This window comes from Gastrolobium bilobum, unplaced genomic scaffold (assembly GCF_033153095.1).
Source record: "Gastrolobium bilobum isolate Gb01-03AN ecotype WA unplaced genomic scaffold, APGP_CSIRO_Gbil_v1 utg21772, whole genome shotgun sequence".
In the NCBI taxonomy this organism is placed as follows: Eukaryota; Viridiplantae; Streptophyta; class Magnoliopsida; order Fabales; family Fabaceae; genus Gastrolobium; species Gastrolobium bilobum.
In genome coordinates this window covers 69,737-89,964 of record NW_026895577.1, presented here as the reverse complement: position 1 = coordinate 89,964, position 20,228 = coordinate 69,737, and the positions used below count along the sequence as shown (strand labels likewise).

Here is a 20,228-nt window from a genome sequence, read left to right as displayed (position 1 = left end):
TACTTTCCGTCACAAATTTTCTCACAAAATCGTTTTGCAAGAGAATTTGCGACGGAAAGTAGTAGCGAGGATGAAATTAGCGACAGAATTTTCATAGCAATTCCGTCCCTATACAAGTTTTTTCTAGTAGCTGGACATAGTCTTTCAGGAACCATGTAAATACCTAAAATAACTGAAGGAGGTTGAATGGAGATACCCTCCAGGTTATACTAAGAATAAAATAAAGAGTCTCAAGACAAATAAAATAATAAATTCCCTAACTGCATTAATTCAAAGGCAATATCCAGTACCCACATTAATTAATTCTCATATTTATGTTTATATAGCAAACATTTTACAAGCACCCTTATATCAATACCCAAAAGTACCACGAATGAGTATACAAGCATTCAGTCGAGGCATGCATGTAGTGCAATGACTACTGAGCAAGCATCCATTATATATTACAGACAAGCATGGATGACTTAGAAGCATACCATTATTACAAACAACACAGCAAAGTTTATTACATGATGCTTTATTTACTCCCTAAACTTAAGCCAAACCCGTTTCATCACGATCATCTTCTTCTTCTTGTGTCATTTTGGTGCTATGCCTTGACAAGATGAGCATCAATATCTTTTGTGACCTTAGCAACGAAGTCCATGTAAGAATCAGGAGATGCAGCTACAATATTCTGTTTAAGCTTTTCATATTGTAAGGTCCATTTCACAAGCCCCCCATTTGCCTTTTCAATCACTTGTAGTGTGAACTTTAAACTCTTGTAACTCCCACTGATTTCCCCATCAGAGAGGCTATAAGTGATCAACTTGTTAGCATCATCTATGGCTTCAATTTTCTCCTTAAGACTTGTTTTTTTCCCTTCTGCAGGGTTTCACAAGTATTAAAGATAAGTTAAATTAAATAACATAAGCCGGGACAACATTTTGAGTGATAAATAAAGGGGAATGCAACCCTAAACACACGTTGTTATGTGGTTTAGAAAAATCAATATAGGTATTTTAAAATTTTTACTTTCTAGTTATATAGTGATTTTTCACTAAAATACCTTGCATTTTTTCTAAATTCTAAAATGATGTCATTTTAGAGAAAATATTAATCACATAAATAAAATTAGCTTTCAAATAATTTGAGTAATATAATTATCAAACGTACGTAGCAACCTTACCTATGGTATAATCCCAGTGTTTGACAGAACCAACATTTTCCCAGTCACCTTGATGCACTTTAGCACCATGTATTTTATCTGTTGAGATATTAGGAATATGATGAAGTTGCTTTCTGAAGAGGTTGTAAAACTTAGCAGCAGGTGCTTGAATCTCTATCTCAGTCTCTAATTTCCCACTGAGAGCCATGTCTTTGCTACGTAAAATGCACAAATATGAGAAGGGGAATTCAGAGATGACTTATAGAATGAAATGCATTCCCTTATATAGAGAATTGTGCTTGACTAAATTATTGGTTCGATCGCTCTATTCACTAGCGTTTTCAGATTTTGTGCAATCTAGCTATGACAAAAATAAAATAAAATTATTGATTCAAACATTTATAATATAATATATTGATTGGACGTCACTAGACAGCTGTGAAGCTTGTAAATTTTAAATTGGTATTAAAATATGAAAAATGGTGCTGGACCGATTATTAGCTTACATAATATTTGATTAGACAACGTTTTTCATTGTTCCGAGGACTTTGTATCATAATTATCTCGTGTTTTTAATGGGGGAGGAGCAATGTGAGGAAAAACTAAGACAGGCTGCATGGATGTTTTGTAATTGTATGATAGTAATATCCAAATTTTCTTAAAATTTTATATAATTTAGTTAGGGGTGTGCATGGATCGCATTAAACTGAATTTTTTGATGAACTGAACAGAATTGATTTAAAAGGTTCGATTCACTTTGAAACTGGTTCGATTCGGTTTGAAAACGGTTCGATTTGGTTCGGGTCGAATCTATTCTGAAAAAAAAAGAGAAAAAATAAACAAAAAATTAAAGAAATAAAATTATAAAAATAAAGATAAAAATTAAAGAAACCACTAAATAAAAAAAGAGAAAAGAGAAAAAAAAATAATTCGATCCTTGAACTGATTTTCAAAAATAGTTCGATTCATGAATTGGTTCTTTAAAAATCAGTTCGTTCATGAACTAGTTTTTAAAAATCAATTATTTTAAGTGCAGTTTAGTTCACAATTCAATTCAATTTTTTGATTCTTTTGCACCCCCTAAATTTGGTTACGTCAAAATTTTATATGATTTGGACACATTAGAATTCGTCGTGTAATTATCTCTTGCTTTTATAGAGTGAGAGCCACCTATCAATACAGGTGGTAATTCGGGTTGATACAATATGACAATATAAATTTGATACAAACACAAATAGACTCAATATGAAATTGAAAATGAGTTAAAACTTTAACATAACTCGAATAACTCAATAACCTTAAAGTGTTTTATTTATTGTGCGGGTTGACACAACATGACACAACACAAATAATCTATCAATATCATAGTGTGTCACTTATTATACTAGTTAACACGACACAGCTTGACACGAGATGACACAACATAACACAAATAGTTTGTAAAAAATAAATAATGTGAGTCAATTTTGTTTTAGCGAGTTGATATGCAACACGAAATGAATTTTTTCCTATCAGTTTTTGTCAACAGAAACACAAAATAAATTTGAAAATAGTTCAAACCAAACACAAATTTTTTGTGTCGTATCAGCAGGTCGTATTGAAAATTGGCATTCCTACCTATGAGCACATAGAAGAAATTGTTGGGGACCAATAACCCCTGTAATGCACCTCATAAATTGCTTCATGGACTGCTCGAACCTGGGTGCTCGCGTTGATACCAATTAATAGGATTAAACGTTTATCACTAGACTAAGAGCTCGTTTGTTTGAACTTCTAGAAAAAATAACTTTTATGTCTTTTTATTTTAAAAGTGTTTTTTTATAAAAGTTAAAGCTATTTATATTTTTATAAAAATATTTAATTTTTGAAAAAAAATATTTGACTTTTGACTTCTGCTTTTTTTAGACGCTAAAATTTTTAGTTTATGAAAAAAGCAAATTTTTTGTGACTTCTGCTTTTTTTATAAGTAGATATCCAAACGAACTTGAGAACGTTTTTTTTTTCCTGAAAAAAAAAAGTTCTTTCAAACGGGCAACTTTATTTATTTATCCATTTAGCTCTTATAATTACTTATACAGAACTCCGCACTAAGCGATGGGCGAACATGAAACACATTGCTACTTGGTGCCAATAAGTTGGAATGTTAAGTCTCATGTAATTAGTTCAGCGAGCGCATAGAAGAAATAACTTATGTTTATAACTTATAAGAAGAATAAGAGGCTATTGGTTGGCGAAGGTGAAGGAGATGTCAACGTTAACGAGATATGTTTAACAAAAGCAATATAAGATATGTACTAAATATGAAAAAATAAATAATTTGTAATGCATTATTCTTAGTTGATTCATGTGTGCAGCTGGAGAAAGAAAATGCGGAGTAGGTAATAAACCTGAAGGTTGTCAGATATGATGATGACCTAAGAAAGATCTTTGACAAAGATACTTGTGGTGGGAACCCTAATTGTTTGATATGGATTTGTTTGTTTACGAAAATTGGTAGATGACGTTTGTGAAATTCATTAGTTAGATACGAATTATATGAACTATGAATGGTAAATTGACATAAAATCTTAGTAAATTATGAGGATATGGACATTTACTTGTTTATGAAGCTAACTTTGATGCCCTAAGGTGAAGGATCTTCTATATGCTAAAGGTTGAAGGATTTTGATGTTGTCAATAAGCTTGGTGAAGATTATCTCAAATTGAAACTATATGAAGATCCAAGTATTGAAGCAAAGTATATGGGTTAGATTTGTAGATTTGTGTAACACATTTTTTACATCATAAAGTATCATCCTAAGATCCAAAGCATAACATGCATGTTATACTCATTTCATTTGCATTTCGTATTAAAAATTAGAATATGTAAAAATTGGATTTAAATGTTGAAAATTCGAAATTTGATGATGCTCGATGTAATCTTCGCTTCAACGAGATAGAGGTTTCCTCGCAGTGGAGCTCACAATCAGCAAACATGTTTAGCGAGATGCAGGCGAGCTAAGGCGTGACTTATTTAAAACACATTTCCTCTGTTTCGTTTATAATTTTTAAGATCAACTTTCATATAGCTATCTCTCTCTCTCTCTACAAAAAAGCTCCTCTCTCTATCATTTTCCATAAATCAAAACCCTCCTTCAACAACGAAAATCATCTTCCAAATTGAAGTTCCTTGTGTGTAAAATCTAATGGTTTGTGAGAGTGTTTCACTTTGTTGATCAAAATCCTCTCTTCGTCTTCCTCCCAAGAAAACGCCAAACCCTTGTTAGTAATTCGTTGTTCGAGCTCCTGAATTCGTCTACCTTGTTCTGCCAGCCATTGTAGCGACCATTGCTGCCATTATGGCGTCTCGTGCGTTGATGTATGGTTGTTCGCCGTCGCCATAAAGGGTGTTACCACGCCCTCTATCGCTGCCGTCGCCTCGACCCCGTCGTCCACAACCTCGACCTCGACCGCCATTGTTCTGTTCAGCCATTTAAGTGACAACCAGAGCTCTGATACCAAATAATGTCGAAGCAGTAACCAATTGGTTAAACAGAAAGAAGAACGAAACAAGGATGGTGAGAAAATACTATTTCTTTTTTCTTAATTTTATTTAACCAAAACACAACTGAATAACAATAGGGTTCTCCAAGCCTTAAATAGGCAAAATAAAATAACAAAAAAAGTAAATAACTATAATCATGCGCAATCAAAGGAGATAACGCACAATCAACGCACAGTCGAACATAATCTAAAATAACAAAAGAAAATAACTAATAATTATTAAAAATCCCTAAATAAAGAAATAACTTATGGAAAAGCCCAATCCAAGCGAGTCAGCTTGGGTGCATCATCCTCCCCTGCCAAAAGAAGATTCGTCCTCGAATCTAACGAATCTTCATTGTTTCTCTCGAACACCAGGTCCTCATCTTCATTTTGATAAGGGGACAAGTCTACAACATTGAAAGTTCCAGAAACATTGTACTTCCCAGGGAGTGCAATCTTGTAAGCATTGTCGTTGATCTTCTCGAGCACTTTGAAGGGGCCATCAGCTCTAGGTTGAAGTTTGCCAAACCTGTTAGCCAAAAAAGGTTCCTTCCTAAGGTGGATCCACACCAAATCACCTTCCTTCAAAACAACTCGCTTCCTATGCTTTCCATCTTGTTGCTTGTATTTCATGTTCTGCTTTTGAATATGATCATGGACCCGCAAATGTAACTCCTTAATACGTTTGGCGTGATCCTCAGTATCTTCACTGAAATAGTTATGTACTGGTAATGGAGCTAAGTCCATAGGGGTAGTTGGATTAAGCCCATAAACAACTTCAAAGGGGCTCTTGCCTGTAGTGCGACTCTGTGATCTATTGTAAGCAAATTCTGCTTGCGATAACACCAAGTCCCACTGCTTGAGATTCTCTCCAATCAAGCTCCGCAGCAAATTGCCTAAGCTTCTGTTCACAACTTCGGTCTGACCATCAGTTTGGGGTGGTGAGATGAACTGAATTGTAGCTTTGTCCCCATCAGCCTCCAAAGAGTGCACCAGAAATGGCTTACAAACTTCACATCACGATAAGAAGTGATGGTCTTAGGTACACCATGGAGTTTCACAACTTCCTGCAAAAACAAACGAGCTACCTGCGAAGCATCAAAAGTCTTGTTACATGGGATAAAATGAGCCATCTTTGAGAACCTATCCACTACTACCATGATAATATCCTTATTGCGCTGGGTTCTTGGAAGGCCTAACACAAAGTCAAGGCTGATATCTTCCCATGGTGCAGTCGGAACAGGTAGGGGTAAGTATAATCCAGCATTAGTGCCCTTGGTTTTAGCAATGTGATAAACTCTGCACCTCTCCACAAGTCTAGCAATATCACTGTAAGAACCCACACTGTTAATTAAAGAAGTTAATTAATTAATTATTGTGAAATTAGGAAATGATTCCATAATTGACCCTAATAATTATTATGAGGCTTAAATAAATATAGTAAGTGATTAATAAAAATGAAAGTCTCTTTTCTGACGACGAAAAGTGCAGATACCGGTTCTGCTACTCGGTTTAAATGCGTACCGATGAAGTACCCCAAAAAATTATAATAAGTGTGGGAATATTCCTAGAATAATATCTAAGACTGTGATTTCAAGTTTCAAGTTAAAATAATGAGAACTGGTGCCAGAACTGATATTGGCTATGGAAAAGCGCGTACCAGAAAGGTGCTGCGAAAAATAAAATAAAAACATGATAAATCTTAGAAAAATGAGTAGGTTTAGAATCCTAAATTTGGAATTAAAATGCTAAGCGTAGCTATTAGTGCTAATACAATGTGTTTAAAACTTTAGTGGCCTATATAAGGCCTTGGCACATGATCCTAGGGCCATCCCTTGTGCCTTATGCGTGAGTTTCTGACTTCTCCAGCAGCTGAGTGTCTCTCTTCTTGTCACCTTCACCTTCCCTCACTCCCTTGAGCCAAAGGTGCCATTTTTACTCTTGGTTTCTGAGAGCCTTGTCTTGCCTTGTCGATGCTCCAAGAAGCAACCTTTGTGAAGAAAGGAGCTATCTTGAAGCTCATTTTTCGTACACTTGGTAGTCAGCCCTCTGGGAGCTGCATAGTGAGCTCCAAGAGCCTTCCTTGTTCTGTTTTGAGAGCCTTGGGTAAGTTCATCAACTTTGATCATGAGTTTTAATGGGTAAAAGTGGGGTCTTGGTATGTTTAATGAGTTAAACAAGTAACCAACCTGTATATGAACCTAAATGGACTTAAAAATGCATGCTTGGACGTTGGAATGGGTTAAAAACCCAACCTTTGGAGTGATATCTCGCGGAATGCAGAAACTGCATTCTGTCGCGAAATATCCTGATATGATATCCGGATATGGGCTTTGAGATATCCGAATATGAATATCCGGATATGATATCCGGATATGTCCCCGACATATATCCGGATATTCTGAGAACTTCGAGACAGTGTCTGTACTGTTCATACAGAACTGTGTTGGGGTTTGTGGACCCTAGATTGGTTAAGTTGAACTTCTGTAATAATTGAACTAAGCCAAAATCAAGTGATTAAGGGCTTGTGGCTTTGTGAGAAGCCTGAAGACATGAAATGTAAAGGAAAAACGTTGTCCTTGTGTCTTATACTTGTTGAGTATGTTTTGATATGATTGTTGGCCCAAAACAGATTGTGATTCTGCTGTGTTTGGGCTTTGAGATTGGTTGGACTCTTGGCTTGGATTGTTAGCCTGCAAGGTAATCTTTCGTGTCCTCGGTTTAGCCATTGTGTGGTTCCACCATACCCCATAGGGGAATGGTTTATATGCATGTTGTGTTTACATGCTTTGATAATTGAAATGTTGTTGAGCTTTATGTGCAATTGCTTATAATATGTATGTCTTGTTCCACTTGGACGGTTAGCCTGAGTATGTGGCGTCATACAAGACGGTGACACTGTGGGTGGGTGCAAGTGACGTCTTGCACTAGTGTGGGTAATAGACGTATTCCTGCATTTCTCTGGCCAGTAGATTAGTATTGACACACATGACATGATTATCTGCTGCATTGCACTATTTTAAAACTTATACTGTTGAACTGTTTTTGGAACTTATATTGCACATGTAAGTGAGCTTAGGGTGGAAGATCTTTGAAGACCCCTTGTCTTACTGAGATTTCTGTTCAGAGATCTCACCCAACGTTTGGGGCGCTTATTTCAGGTTCAGGTAATGCGGGGGTTGAGATCTCTAGCGGCAGGAGGCCGAAACTTAGTTGATTGATATTTATCTGTATGCTCATTGTGCCGAGATGCTGGATATGCTTGTTGCTATTATGTCTTTAGCTTTATTATTATGTTGCTGTTGTTGAGACTTGCTGGGCTTGTTGCCTTATTTGGTGAGCATGGGGATTGTCCATGCCACATTGATTGACTTTGTCTTATCTTAGTTTTGAGTTGTTTTAATGTATCAGGATATTGTCCGGACTACGTGTTGTAGATCCGTGACTTAGATACTCACTTTATATTTATGAGGTATTTCAATTAGTTGTCTTTTGCAATTTACATACATGCGATGTTTTATGAGATTGATTAAGTAATCAACTTGGCTAAGTTTAATGACGTCATAATTGAAAAGAAAAAGATATTCCGCATTTTTAATTAAGCGTGACTTAATACGATGACATGTTAACAAATCGGGTATACACGGGGTGTTACAATCACACTCTATTCGGGGCCAATAGAAGTGTTCGCAGATTAAATTTGTTGTCTTGTTAACACCAAAGTGCCCTGCTAACCCTCCTGAATGTCCCTCGAGGATGATCGCTTCCCGTAGTGAACAATAAGAAATATAAAGTCTGTTGTCCTTAAAAAGAAACCCATCAACTATCAAAAACTGCAGATAAGGCCCTGCCTTGCATTTCTCCCAAATATCCCTAAACTCAATATCATCAACATATAGCTCCTTGAAGTAATCGAAACCAACAACCTTCACCTGCATAGTGGATAATAATGAGTGTTTCCTGCTAAGTGCATCTGCAACCTTGTTCAGTGCTCCTGCCTTATGTTGGATAACAAAGTTGAAAGCTTGAAGGAACTCCACCCATTTAGCGTGCCTGGTAATCAATTTGTGCTGACCATTGATATATTTCAAGGCTTCTTGATCAAAAAACAAGATAAACTCCTTAGAGATTAGATAGTGTCTCCAATGCTCCAAGCTCCGAACTATTGCATAAAATTCCTTGTCATAAGTAGAATATTTCCCTTTGGCTTCATTCAACTTCTCACTAAAGAATGCTACCGGTTTATTCTTTTGACTGACACCCCCTATGCCAACTCCAGAAGCATCACAATGCACTTCAAAAACATCAGAAAAATCAGGTAGCACCAGAACAGGGGCTTCAGTTACCTTCCATTTTAGTAATTGGAATGTCGTTTCTGCCTCCTTAGTCCACTCAAACTTGATTCCTTTCAGACAATCTGTAACAGGTGCTATAATAGTGCTAAAATTTTGAATGAACCTCCTATAGAAAGAAGCTAGACCATGAAAGCTTCGGATGTCATGAATGCTCTTAGGCGTCTCTCATCTGGTAATATCATCAACCTTTGTTGGATCCATCCTAATACCATCAATAGAAATAATATACCCCAAAAATGTCACAGAATTGGTGAAGAAATGACATTTCTTCAGATTGGCATACAATTTTTGTTCCCTTAAGGCCTCAAACACTTTCCTCAGATGTAGTAAGTGATGCTCAATAGAGGAGCTACATATCAAGATATCTTCAACCGCATTAATGTGCTTGGCGCGTTAGATAAACCAAATGGCATAACCATCCACTCATATAACTCATCCCTTGTCTTGAAGGCGGTCTTCCACTCATCACCAGGTCGCATTCTGATTTGATGATAACTGCTTCGCAAGTCTATCTTTGAGAAGACCATTGCCCCATAAAGTTGATCAATTAAGTCATCAAAGCGAGGTATGGGAAAACGATACTTGATAGTGATTCGATTGACAGCCCTACTATCGACGCACATCCTCCAGGTTCTGTCTTTCTTAGGGACCAACAAGGCGGGTACTGCACAGGGACTCATGCTCTCCCTTACTACACCCTTCTTCAATAGCTCATGCACCTATTTGTGTAACTCCTCATGCTCCTTAGGGCTCATCCTATATGCTGCTTTATTGGGAATAACAGCTCCTGGCACAAAATCAATGCAATGATGGATGTCTCTCATAGGTGGCAATCCCGGTGGCATTTTCTCAGGAACCACATCAGCAAAGTCTTCTAACAATGGCTTAACCTGCAAAGGAATGCCAAAAACATTACAATTCTCTTCCATCAACACACAAGCAAATACCTCAACGGCATTAGCAACTTCTTCTTGGAAATCTTCTCTGGATAGCATTGTATTCTTTGCCTCATTCCTCAAATCAGAAGGCCCCAAAGTAATTGTCAACTTGTCCTTCTTGAAATTATAAGTGTTTTTGAAGCCAGCATGTCGCGTCTTCCTATCAAATTGCCACGGCCTCCCTAACAAGATATGACATGCATCCATCGGAATGACATCGCACCACGTCTCATCAGTATATTTCTTACCAATAGAAAACTGCACGAGGCACTTTTTGTTCACCTTCACCTCACTTCCTTTCTTCAGCCAAGAAAGCTTGTAGGGTTGTGGGTGTTCCTCAGTTTTCATTCATAACTTCTCGACCATGGTATTAAAGATAACATTCTCGCAGCTTCCCCCATCAATGATCATACTACACACCTTGCCATCATTGGTGCACTTTGTGTGAAATATATTGTGTCGGAGCCATAACTCATCATCAGCTACGTCAACACTCAGAACCCTCCGAACAACCAAGGATTCTCCAACATCACCATAAATAATCTCACCTTCTTCAGACCCTCCATCCACCTAATCTTCTTCATACTCATCATAGGTGGGCCTATATCATCAGTTGTTGTATCGACAAGAGTAACATACTGCTGGTTTGGACAATCAGCAGCGAAGTGTCCTAAACCTTGGCATTTGAAGCACCTCTTTGCCATAGTTCTTGTCTTGCTAGCTCCACTATTGGTCGTTACCCCTTTGCTTACTAGTTTCGGGTTAGAAGGATCCTTCCCCACACTAGTGTTGGTTGTTGAGCTTGATGACTTTTCTTTATCAGAAAATCTGGGTTGGAATTTTGAAGTACTTCTTTTTCTCTTACACTGATCCTTTACCTTCAAAGCCAGTGGATATACGTCCTCATATGACCAATATTGTTGCAGGTATACAACATCTGAGATCTCAGTCCACAGTCCTCCTAGGTAACGAGCGACCAATTGCTCATCCTCCTCTACGATATCACAACGCATCTGCAGACGATCAAACTTTGTTGTATATTGTTCAACTAATAGGTCTCTCTGCTTGAGATTATGGTATTCAACAAATGCCTCCTGCCGGTAGTGAATTGGTAAGAATTTTTGTTGCAACAGTTTCTTCATCTTATCCAAACTCCTGATCTTTGACTTCCTTTCTTTGTTTCGCTGCTTCTTAATATGTTCCCACCAAATTGAGGCATGCTTCCTCAGTTTGATAGCGACCAGTTTGACCTTTTGGTCTTCTGTCAAGTCTCTAATATCAAAGACTCTTTCGACGGTGTGCAACTAGTCGATGAACTCATCTGGATGCGTGGTGCCCTCGAGTTCTGGGATCTCAATCTTCACCCCAATATTGAAAAAAACGGATTGATTTCCAGGTTGACTTCATCCTCGTCGCTCCTGGTTCCAATCCCAGAAAGGGTTTTCGCTCCTTTCCTCCTCATGAGATGATCTTTCAGATTCCCTTCCTTCATCTAACTCGTCCAAATGTGTTTGGGCAATTCGTTGTTTGAGCTCCTGAATTTGTCTACCTTGTTCTGCCATTGTAGCGGCCATTGCTGCCATTGTGGCGTCTCGCGCGTCGATGTATGGTTGTTCGTCGACGCCATAAAGGGTGTTACCATGCCTTCTACCGTCATCGTCGCCTCGACCCCGTCGTCCACGACCTCGACCGCCATTGTTCTGTTCAGCCATTTAAGTGACAACCAGAGCTCTGATACCAAATAATGCCGAAGCAGTAACCAATTGGCTAAACAGAAAGAAGAACCAAACTAGGATTGTGAGAAAATACTATTTCTCTTTTCTTAATTTTATTTAACCAAAAAATAACTGAATAACAATAGGGTTCTCCAAGCCTTAAATAGAAAAAATAAAATAACAAAAAAAGTAAATAACTATAATCATGCGCAATCAAAGGAGATAACGCACAATCAACGCACACCCAAACATAATATAAAATAACAAAAGGAAATAACTAGTAATTATTAAAAATCCCTAAATAAAAAAATAACTTATGGAAAAGCCCAATCCAAGCGAGTCAGCTTGGGTGCATCAGATTTGATAGGTTATATGCTTATCTCTTAACTTTCGCAACCTTCTTATACCTTATCCAGTGTTGTAGCACCTATCTTTGTATTTGAATTTGAATTCAAATGTTTTCTTCTTATCCATTATGTTAAAGTTTTGAACGCATCGTTTCATTAAACGCATGATTTCTATAGCATCGCCATGACTCTAAGTTGCAATAAAATTTCCAAAGACGATGAATATGCACTCAAAATAACTTTAAATATAAAGACTTAGCCTATTTCTCATTCAAAACATGAAACGACAAGATTAATGCAATTATCATATGAGTATAAAAGAATTATATATAATATTAGGCACAAAATCATTAATATTATGCCCAAAATTAACTTTTTATGGGAGAGTTAACATATACCAATTTATAAGGCCTTACACTCTCTCTGATCATGCATCTTCATTTAGCATTATAGGATAGTCATGAGTTCTTTGCCTACCCATGTGACTATTGAAAAACTTCTCGGTGGCATCTGGCATAGGGTAATTAAACTATTAAAGTAAGATTAATTAATTTGCAAAATAGAAAAATACGAAGGAAAGTGTAAGAGAGATATAATATAAAACCATTGAAGATCCATTACTTTTTAGCTTGAACTTTTAGGATTAGTGGTTGCTTATTATGGAATTAGAGCCAATTACCACAAGGTCACAAATTTGATCCTCACCGTTCTCATTCTATAGTGGAATTAAGTCAGTACAAAGTAGAATGACAAAATGAGTTAGTACAATATCTACGCTTAAAGTGCAAAGGGCTCTTGCGTGAGAGGATGTGTTAGAGAGATATAATATAGAAACTATTGATGGCTTTCACTTCTAAGCTTGAACTATTATGTGACATGGTTGTTGACACAAAGACAATAACAAAATTGGTTAGTATTTCAATTTTCCAATTATGTATTAAAAGTGTTTATGGATTAAATAGGATACAGGACATGATACTCCGATACGTTAATTCTAAAAATTGCTAGATTTTGACACGTTAGGACACATTTTGATATTAAATAAATTTTTAATTTATGTAGTATATAGTATATTTTATATTCAATAATTTAATAAAAAAAATTAAGCTAAACTTATAACACCCATCAATTTTGCAAAGAAACATAAGATATCCCAAATATTTATGTTAAACTCAATAAAATGGTAATCGTAATCCAACAAATCTAATAGTTGAAAATCAAAATGCAATGCAACATTGGAACCTTTTTTTGAGTCTCTGCAACGCGTGTTGGAGTGTCGAAATATCGGGGAGTGTCGAGAAGTGTCTGACACAACGCGTCAGAGTTTTTGAAGTATCGATACATCATAGGATGAAATTATTACGAGTGGTAGTAGATCTCTGTATATATAGGCAGGGAGTCAAAGAAGGTGTGTGCATAAAGTGACAACTATTATTTATTTATATAGAAATTTACTCGATGATGGATCATTACTAAAAAATGCTATTTTTTCGATGAAAAAATTCCGTCGAAAATGGTTAAAATTTTGTCAAAAATGAAGTTTTCGACGGTTTATCGACGAAAATGAAGTCGGCGAGTATCTCTTCGTTGGTAACGATTTTTTCGACGGAATTAGCAATTCCGTCGTAAATTTTCAACGGAAATTATTGAAGACCTCCTATGCATTATGGAATATATATTTTGATGATGACAAAAGATTTACAAGAAGTCTCAAATTGAAGATAGAATTTGAAGATACAAGTGGTTAGGTATTTTTAGATATTTTGTTACACACTATATTATATCATATAGTATCTACCTAAGCTCCATTGCATGCCAATACATATTATTGCATATCAAGCTAAATTGTATACTAACACTGTCACGTTGGTTTACTCCTTGGTTTATATATAATGTTAAGTAATAAAAATAATAATAATATGCTTTGTTGTGGTTCAATCACGTGGGTTGGTATCAATATATAAAAAGCTATACGAAAAGTTCACATAGGTTCTCTTAAGAATATAGTAATAAATATAAAAAAAAAGGGAATTCACTTTACCAATGCATTTTTCGTCTTCGTCAGTAACGCTGAGCACACTTTCTTGTTAACAACCATCTTGAAAGAAAAAGAAAAAAAGAGAGGAAAAACGTAACGCTCATTTTCTCTAGCTAATCGAGTCTTCATCATTCAAGAAACACTGGTTCTAATTTTCATAAATGCTGAAACGCTGATTTTTTCACATCTCTGTTTTAATCATCTTTTTGGAGAAAGATCTAGTTCCTCGTTTGTTTGTGGTGGCTGCATAATTTTCTTGGAGAAGAATTTGAGGATCTTTGATAAAGAATTTAGGGCTTCGTTGTGGTATTTTCTAACCAACTCAAATATTTTATGAATCTTTGATTTAAAGCATTTAATCTTAAATTTCCAGATCTATTATTTCATATGCTTTAGGGATTTTGAGTTGTTTAATCTGAATATTAAATCTCTTGAGTTGTTTATTGGTATAAAGATTTACTGTTGAAATTTGGAATCTGATTTTTATATTTACATTGTGATATTTTCTTTTAAATCAGATTTCTTGGTGTCAATTGATTAGAAAATTAATTGTGTAATATCCAAGCTCCTTGGTGCATTGATTTTAGAGATTTTGATACATAGGTCATTGGCTTAAGTTTCTGCATATAGCATAAAATTTGTGGAGTTTAGATTGATATTACTGTGATATATTTGGTGTGATAGGACACTGTATTTTTTGGGTTATTTCACTTGTTACAGTTCTGAAAAATTCTATATTGGTTGTTAAAGTGGAGTAGTTGCGTGCTGTAAATCTGTCCTAGGTGTGTGGGTGCAACCTTGTGGGTTGAAAATCTTGTGCTTGGCTTGAGAGTGTTTCTCAAGGCCTGGAGCTTCAAGAATTCACTAGGGAGAGTGGAGGTCTTGTGTGAGAAGAGTTGGTGAACTCCGTAAGTTCGGCTTGAGTGTATTCTCAGAGCTTGGAGCAGTGTAGGCACTAGGAAGGTTTTTGATATTTTCTTTGATTGCTTGTGTGACGCGTATTTGTAAAACAGGTACACTTGTGATAAATCTGCAGCTACTTCAGTCTGGACGTAGCACCCTACTTAGGCTCAGTGGGTGTGAACTAGGATATATCGTGTGTCTCTTGTCTCTCAGATTTAATTTCTGAATATTCTATTTTTGAGACAAAAAGTAACACTGCTTCTGGTTTGTTATTGTTTTTGCTGTAGCAATTTTCTGTTATATTATTAGAGTGTTGTAGCACCTTACTGGTTCTGATATATTTACTGTAGAACTTAAACTGTTTTCTGTATTTGGAAATTAATTATTTTCTATTTTGAATAAGAAAGCTTGTTGTTGCGTTTGCTCTGTAAACAGGTACATTTTCTATTGATATACATCATATAGAAATCATTTTGGGCATATAGGGACCTAAGGTAAAATTAGTAAAATTGTTATAGCAGTGTGACTGTTATCTGAACTGAACTTGCAAAATAATTTGATAACTGTCAATCTTGTTGAGTTGGTGTGGTGATTGAGCTTAATTGTTCAACTTTGTCTAGACTTTACAGATTTAAGGATCTACTAAGAAAAAGTTTTTTAAAAAGTTTAGAACATCTATTCACCCCCTTTAGGTGTTCCGTAAGCGTCCTATGTAAGAAGCCACTTGCCCAACAATTATTTCCCTAGAAAACTTTCGACGGAATTTAAATTCCGTCGAAAAGCCCACAAATATATTTTTATTTTCATTTATTTTTTTCAAAAGTTTTCGACGGAATCTAAATTCCGTCGAAAAGTCAAAAAAATATTTTCTTTTTCATTTAACTTGTTTAAAAGTTTTCGACAGAATCTAAAATCTGTCAAAAAGTCCACAAATATTATTTCTTTTTCATTTATTTTTTTCAAAAGTTTTCGACGGAATTAATTTTTCATCGAAAATTTTCGATGGAATCTGATTTCCATCGAAAACTTTTGACGAAATCGGTTTTCCATCAAAAAATTTGACGAAAAACAGATTTCATCGAAAATTCAATCAGTAATTTCAACAGAATTTTTTTCGTTGAAAAATTATGTCGATAATAAAGTCTTTTCTAGTAGTGGATAACTCTCATTCTTTAAGGTTGGTTGGGCCATAATATAGGTCAAGAACATCAATATTCATTTATTTATAATTTTATTTCAATTTGATTCTCTTGAATATATTGAACAATAGAATTCAACTAATTTAGTTAAGACTCAATTCTCGTGATACCTTAATATTTTTGCAAATAATAATAATAGTAATAATAAATTTCAAAAGATTGCACAAGGTAATGTCTATCCTTGGATAAAAACAATTATAGTAATGTTATCTAGTTCCTGTTCATATTCTAAATTTCCAAGTACACATACAACCTTTAGATCAATCTATGAGGGATGAAGTCACAAAATCACTAAATAAGCACATTATAAATTAATCAATATGGAAAAAGAAAAAAATAGAATTAAAAATGAACTTATTTCATAATAAAATTTGGGTTGATTCTATATGTTGCTTTTTGTTTGTGAAATATAGAAAATGGTTCATTTTTTCTGCAGTGAATGCATATAAGTTATCTTTATTGAGCCCAAAATGACATTATTTTAAGGCAAAAATCAAGGTATTTTTGTAATTATAATTTATTCCAAGGTTATAAAATTTTGGGCAAGGTACAGCCTTATTGGCTGAACTTTGGGGCTATTTTACAGGTCTTGAATGAGCTTGGCACCATGACCTTAGGTAGATTATCTTGGAAGGTGACTCCATTATGGCTAATCAACTAATTACTGAAGAGGGGGATCCACCCACTGATAATCCCTTCTGTCATTTGATTAAGGAGTTTAGAAATTTGATTAGGAGACCCTGGAGAGTGGAAGTGTCTCATGTCCACAGAGAGGGCAACAAAGTGACAGATTAGATGGCTTCTCATGTCAAGTTCACCGGCTGGGAGACTGGTTGGTTTGAGACTCCCCCTGCTGAATGCAAAGATGTGCTACTAGAGGACCTGTAGGGCTTTTCTAAGCCCAGGATCATTCGTGGTTAATTGTTTTTCTGCTGTTTTTTTCATCTGTAATCCAAATTTTTTTTATAAAATTCAAAGTATTATCAAACTCTTCCAAACTAGTCCTTGTCTATCCTCAAGCAAATAAAATCAAAAGAATGAAAGAGATGTATAAAAAGTCTAAGATTAGTCAAGAAGAAACATCAAGTATGGATATATCCTAACACAACAATATAATTAAATATGTCAATTAATGTTAACAAAATTCAAAGGTGGGTATATATATCATTAAAAATTTGCAACAGCCTCTACTAATCTCTAGAGCAACAAAAAATGAAATTTTCGAAAGAGAATACAAAATTTTCGAAAGAGAGTATATGAGTGAAACCAAAGAAAAGAGAATATCTTACACAATAGTTTGAATATCTTACTTAATTTTTTATTCTCCAAAAAAAAAAAAGGAAAAGAGAAGCTCCATCGATGCATAGAGAGTGATAGAGGAGACATGATAATTTCCCCTATTGTGTAGACAGCGTAAAGGCAAAGTATTATTCATTCATTCAGATAATATCTTTAATGTTATAAAAATATAATATAAAATTATTAATACAAGCTTACTTAATAGTTTGAACAAATGATTCTTTTTATGATATAAAAGCCACCACGATCAAAATCTAACACCGTCGAAAGGCTCACTTTATTTATTGTGGTACTTTCTAAGTTCAACTACTTGTTAGGACGTGATTGGATCCATATCATGGCAATCACGTCCCTAATAGAGGACACAAGGTGGGCAAATTGATATAGTACAGCGCATATTATTTGCTAAGGTGGTATCCTGAATTGGTGAATACAATCCAACTCTAAATTCTAATGCTAATTGAACCCTTGCAAGCTAATTTCCATCCCATTAATTGAAGTGGTTCAAAATCTGATTAGCTGAAACATAAAATCAAGTCTAACAGGAGGATTGTTGAATAACTTGCATTTTGAGGTTACCTTCATGTTTAACCAAATTATATGTGATGCAAAATTCCTTTTAATGCAAAATAATTCAAAGTAGAAAAAAGGAAAAAGAACAAAAAAAGATACATCAAATTCAAAAAAGAAAAAGATAATAATTTTCATCTCTTAATTTTACAATCCATTTCTTGTCTCATAATTACTTTGCTTCAATTTTATTCTAAATCTTTTTATAATTTGTCAACGAAACATAATAAAAGATGTCAATGATGTCATATCAGCAAGTTTGGTTAATTTTTTTTAACAATAAATTTGATAAGTTTTAGAAGGGAGGGTTATATTTGAAGGAAATCTTAGATTTATGCGGAAGCGGTTTAGGACCTAGTACATTGGTATGCTTACCGAATCATCCTTGTTTCACAATTACCTCTCGGTGCGCAGGTCTCGTGTAGAATCTTCCCTTGTAGGATTCCTCTTCACGAACAGCTCACCTCAGTGCCGCAGCACGAACAACCTCCTTGAAGCTGGACTGTGGCAGATCTTCCAAACTATCTCTCGAGGAGGAAGGGGAAGTGTGTGGGCACTGATTAGATTATGAGCTTGCCTCTTTCTCACAAAGAAGACCTTAGAGGCTGATGACTTAAGAGGTACTATTTATATGGGTTCCAAGAAACCCTAGCTCATTGGGCTCTAGGTTCCTTGGGCTCTTCTCATACTAATAACCCATTTGGGCTTTAGTAAAAGAGCAAACCCTACAATCTCCCACTTGCTCTTTTGGATACAAACTTGAGTCGTAAAACCCAAGATCATGTAACCCATAAGTCATCATCTATCCGAAAAATACCCCATCCCTTGTCTCAAGCTAGCTTGGGGATCTACCATCTGTTATTAATCAAGGCTCCTGATAATCAACAAATGATTATATAATTCGGTGCTACTCCACTAAAAGCCCGAACTTGAACTCCAAGATTAACAACACTTATAACATGAATATGCATCGCCCCTTTGTAAAATGTCTATAATGGATTGACAAGTTTTCTGTAACTCAATCAATTATTTATTCCATTGACTATGATAGTTTCTCTAATGGATTACATGCACTGGCCAGTGTCTTTAATATCCAAGTACTGAAACATATCAAGGGGACATATCCTACAAATTCCATGTTGTTTATCTCATAAATACCGATAATCAAATAATCTCACTCCCAAAATACCGAGTTATTGGCCGTCAATAGATCGAACCTCACTCGTTGGTAAATCAAAGAATGAAAACTATTTGATTACCTATTTATAATAAACTCAGGATTAAGAGCAATTACATAACTATAGTTAACTAGAGATTTGATACCTTATGACAGAAAAACAACCTTAATCAAATCTCTCCTTGATCCTTTCAATGTGAATGTTAACTCACACCAATATTTTACAATGATTCAGACAAAACCATTTCATAAAATATTGCAGCCTAAATAAAGTGCCCAACTTTATTTAACAGCTGTGAATCCATTCATCAATTGTGAGAACCTATGATCATGTCCTCTATGAACGTATCCATATGATCATATACTCTACAATTTGATCCGGACCTTTATGTTTGTAAGTAGTGCGCAAAATAAATAAATAAAACCTTATTTATGAAATTCAGAAAATTATTTTATTGTTTCATTGTCTTACTCCAAGAGCACAATGAAACCAATAACTCCCACTTGCTTAATGCAAGTCTGGGATCCTCCTAAGACCCAAAGAAGTAACATGCCTCTCGAACACAAGTTCAGGCAAACTCTTAGTAACTGGGTCTGCAAGATCCACCTCTAATGCTATCTGAGTTTAGTGAAAAACTCATAGCTCGAGGTTGATTTTCTTGAGTCAATATCCACTTGAAATAACTGAATTTTTGAAAACTCAGCTTTTCAAGACTCCCAACCAGCATATAATCTCTCGTTCTCCAAAGATACTTGAGTACATGCTTAACAATAATCTAGTATTCCTCTAGGTTCAAAATGGTACTATCTCACTACTCCCACTGCGTGACAGATGTTTGGTTTAACGCCCAACATGATATGTGTGAGTCTACCTTTGCCAAAGCATAAGATATCTTGCTCATGCATTCTTCCTTCTTAGAAGTCTTGGTCACTCCTTAGGAAGATGAATTTCACATCTGAGAATTATAATTCTTCTCTTAGAATTCTCATGTTGAATTTTGGGTTTTGTCAATGT

General features: G+C 35.4%; 2 protein-coding genes across 2 annotated transcripts; both read right to left on the bottom strand.

Annotated features, from left to right (window-relative positions):
- Positions 1-589: 589 nt before the first annotated feature.
- On the bottom strand, positions 590-1,355 carry LOC133317600 (MLP-like protein 43). Its single transcript, XM_061519459.1, has 2 exons — positions 1,169-1,355; positions 590-864 (listed from the first exon to the last, which is right to left on the bottom strand). The coding sequence occupies exons 1-2, from the start codon at positions 1,353-1,355 to the stop codon at positions 590-592; spliced, it is 462 nt and encodes a 153-aa protein (XP_061375443.1).
- Positions 1,356-9,746: 8,391 nt separating this feature from the next.
- Positions 9,747-10,313, bottom strand: LOC133317549 (uncharacterized). Its single transcript, XM_061519415.1, has one exon. The coding sequence runs from the start codon at positions 10,311-10,313 to the stop codon at positions 9,747-9,749; it is 567 nt and encodes a 188-aa protein (XP_061375399.1).
- Between the last annotated feature and the right edge of the window lie 9,915 nt (positions 10,314-20,228).

Coding starts and splice junctions, on each gene's coding strand:
- LOC133317549 (XM_061519415.1), bottom strand. CDS start 10,313: ATGAAAACTGAGGAACACCCACAACCCTACAAGCTTTCTTGGCTGAAG.
- LOC133317600 (XM_061519459.1), bottom strand. CDS start 1,355: ATGGCTCTCAGTGGGAAATTAGAGACTGAGATAGAGATTCAAGCACCT. Junction 865..1,168: donor ACACTGGGATTATACCATAG/GTAAGGTTGCTA, acceptor GAAACCCTGCAG/AAGGGAAAAAAACAAGTCTT.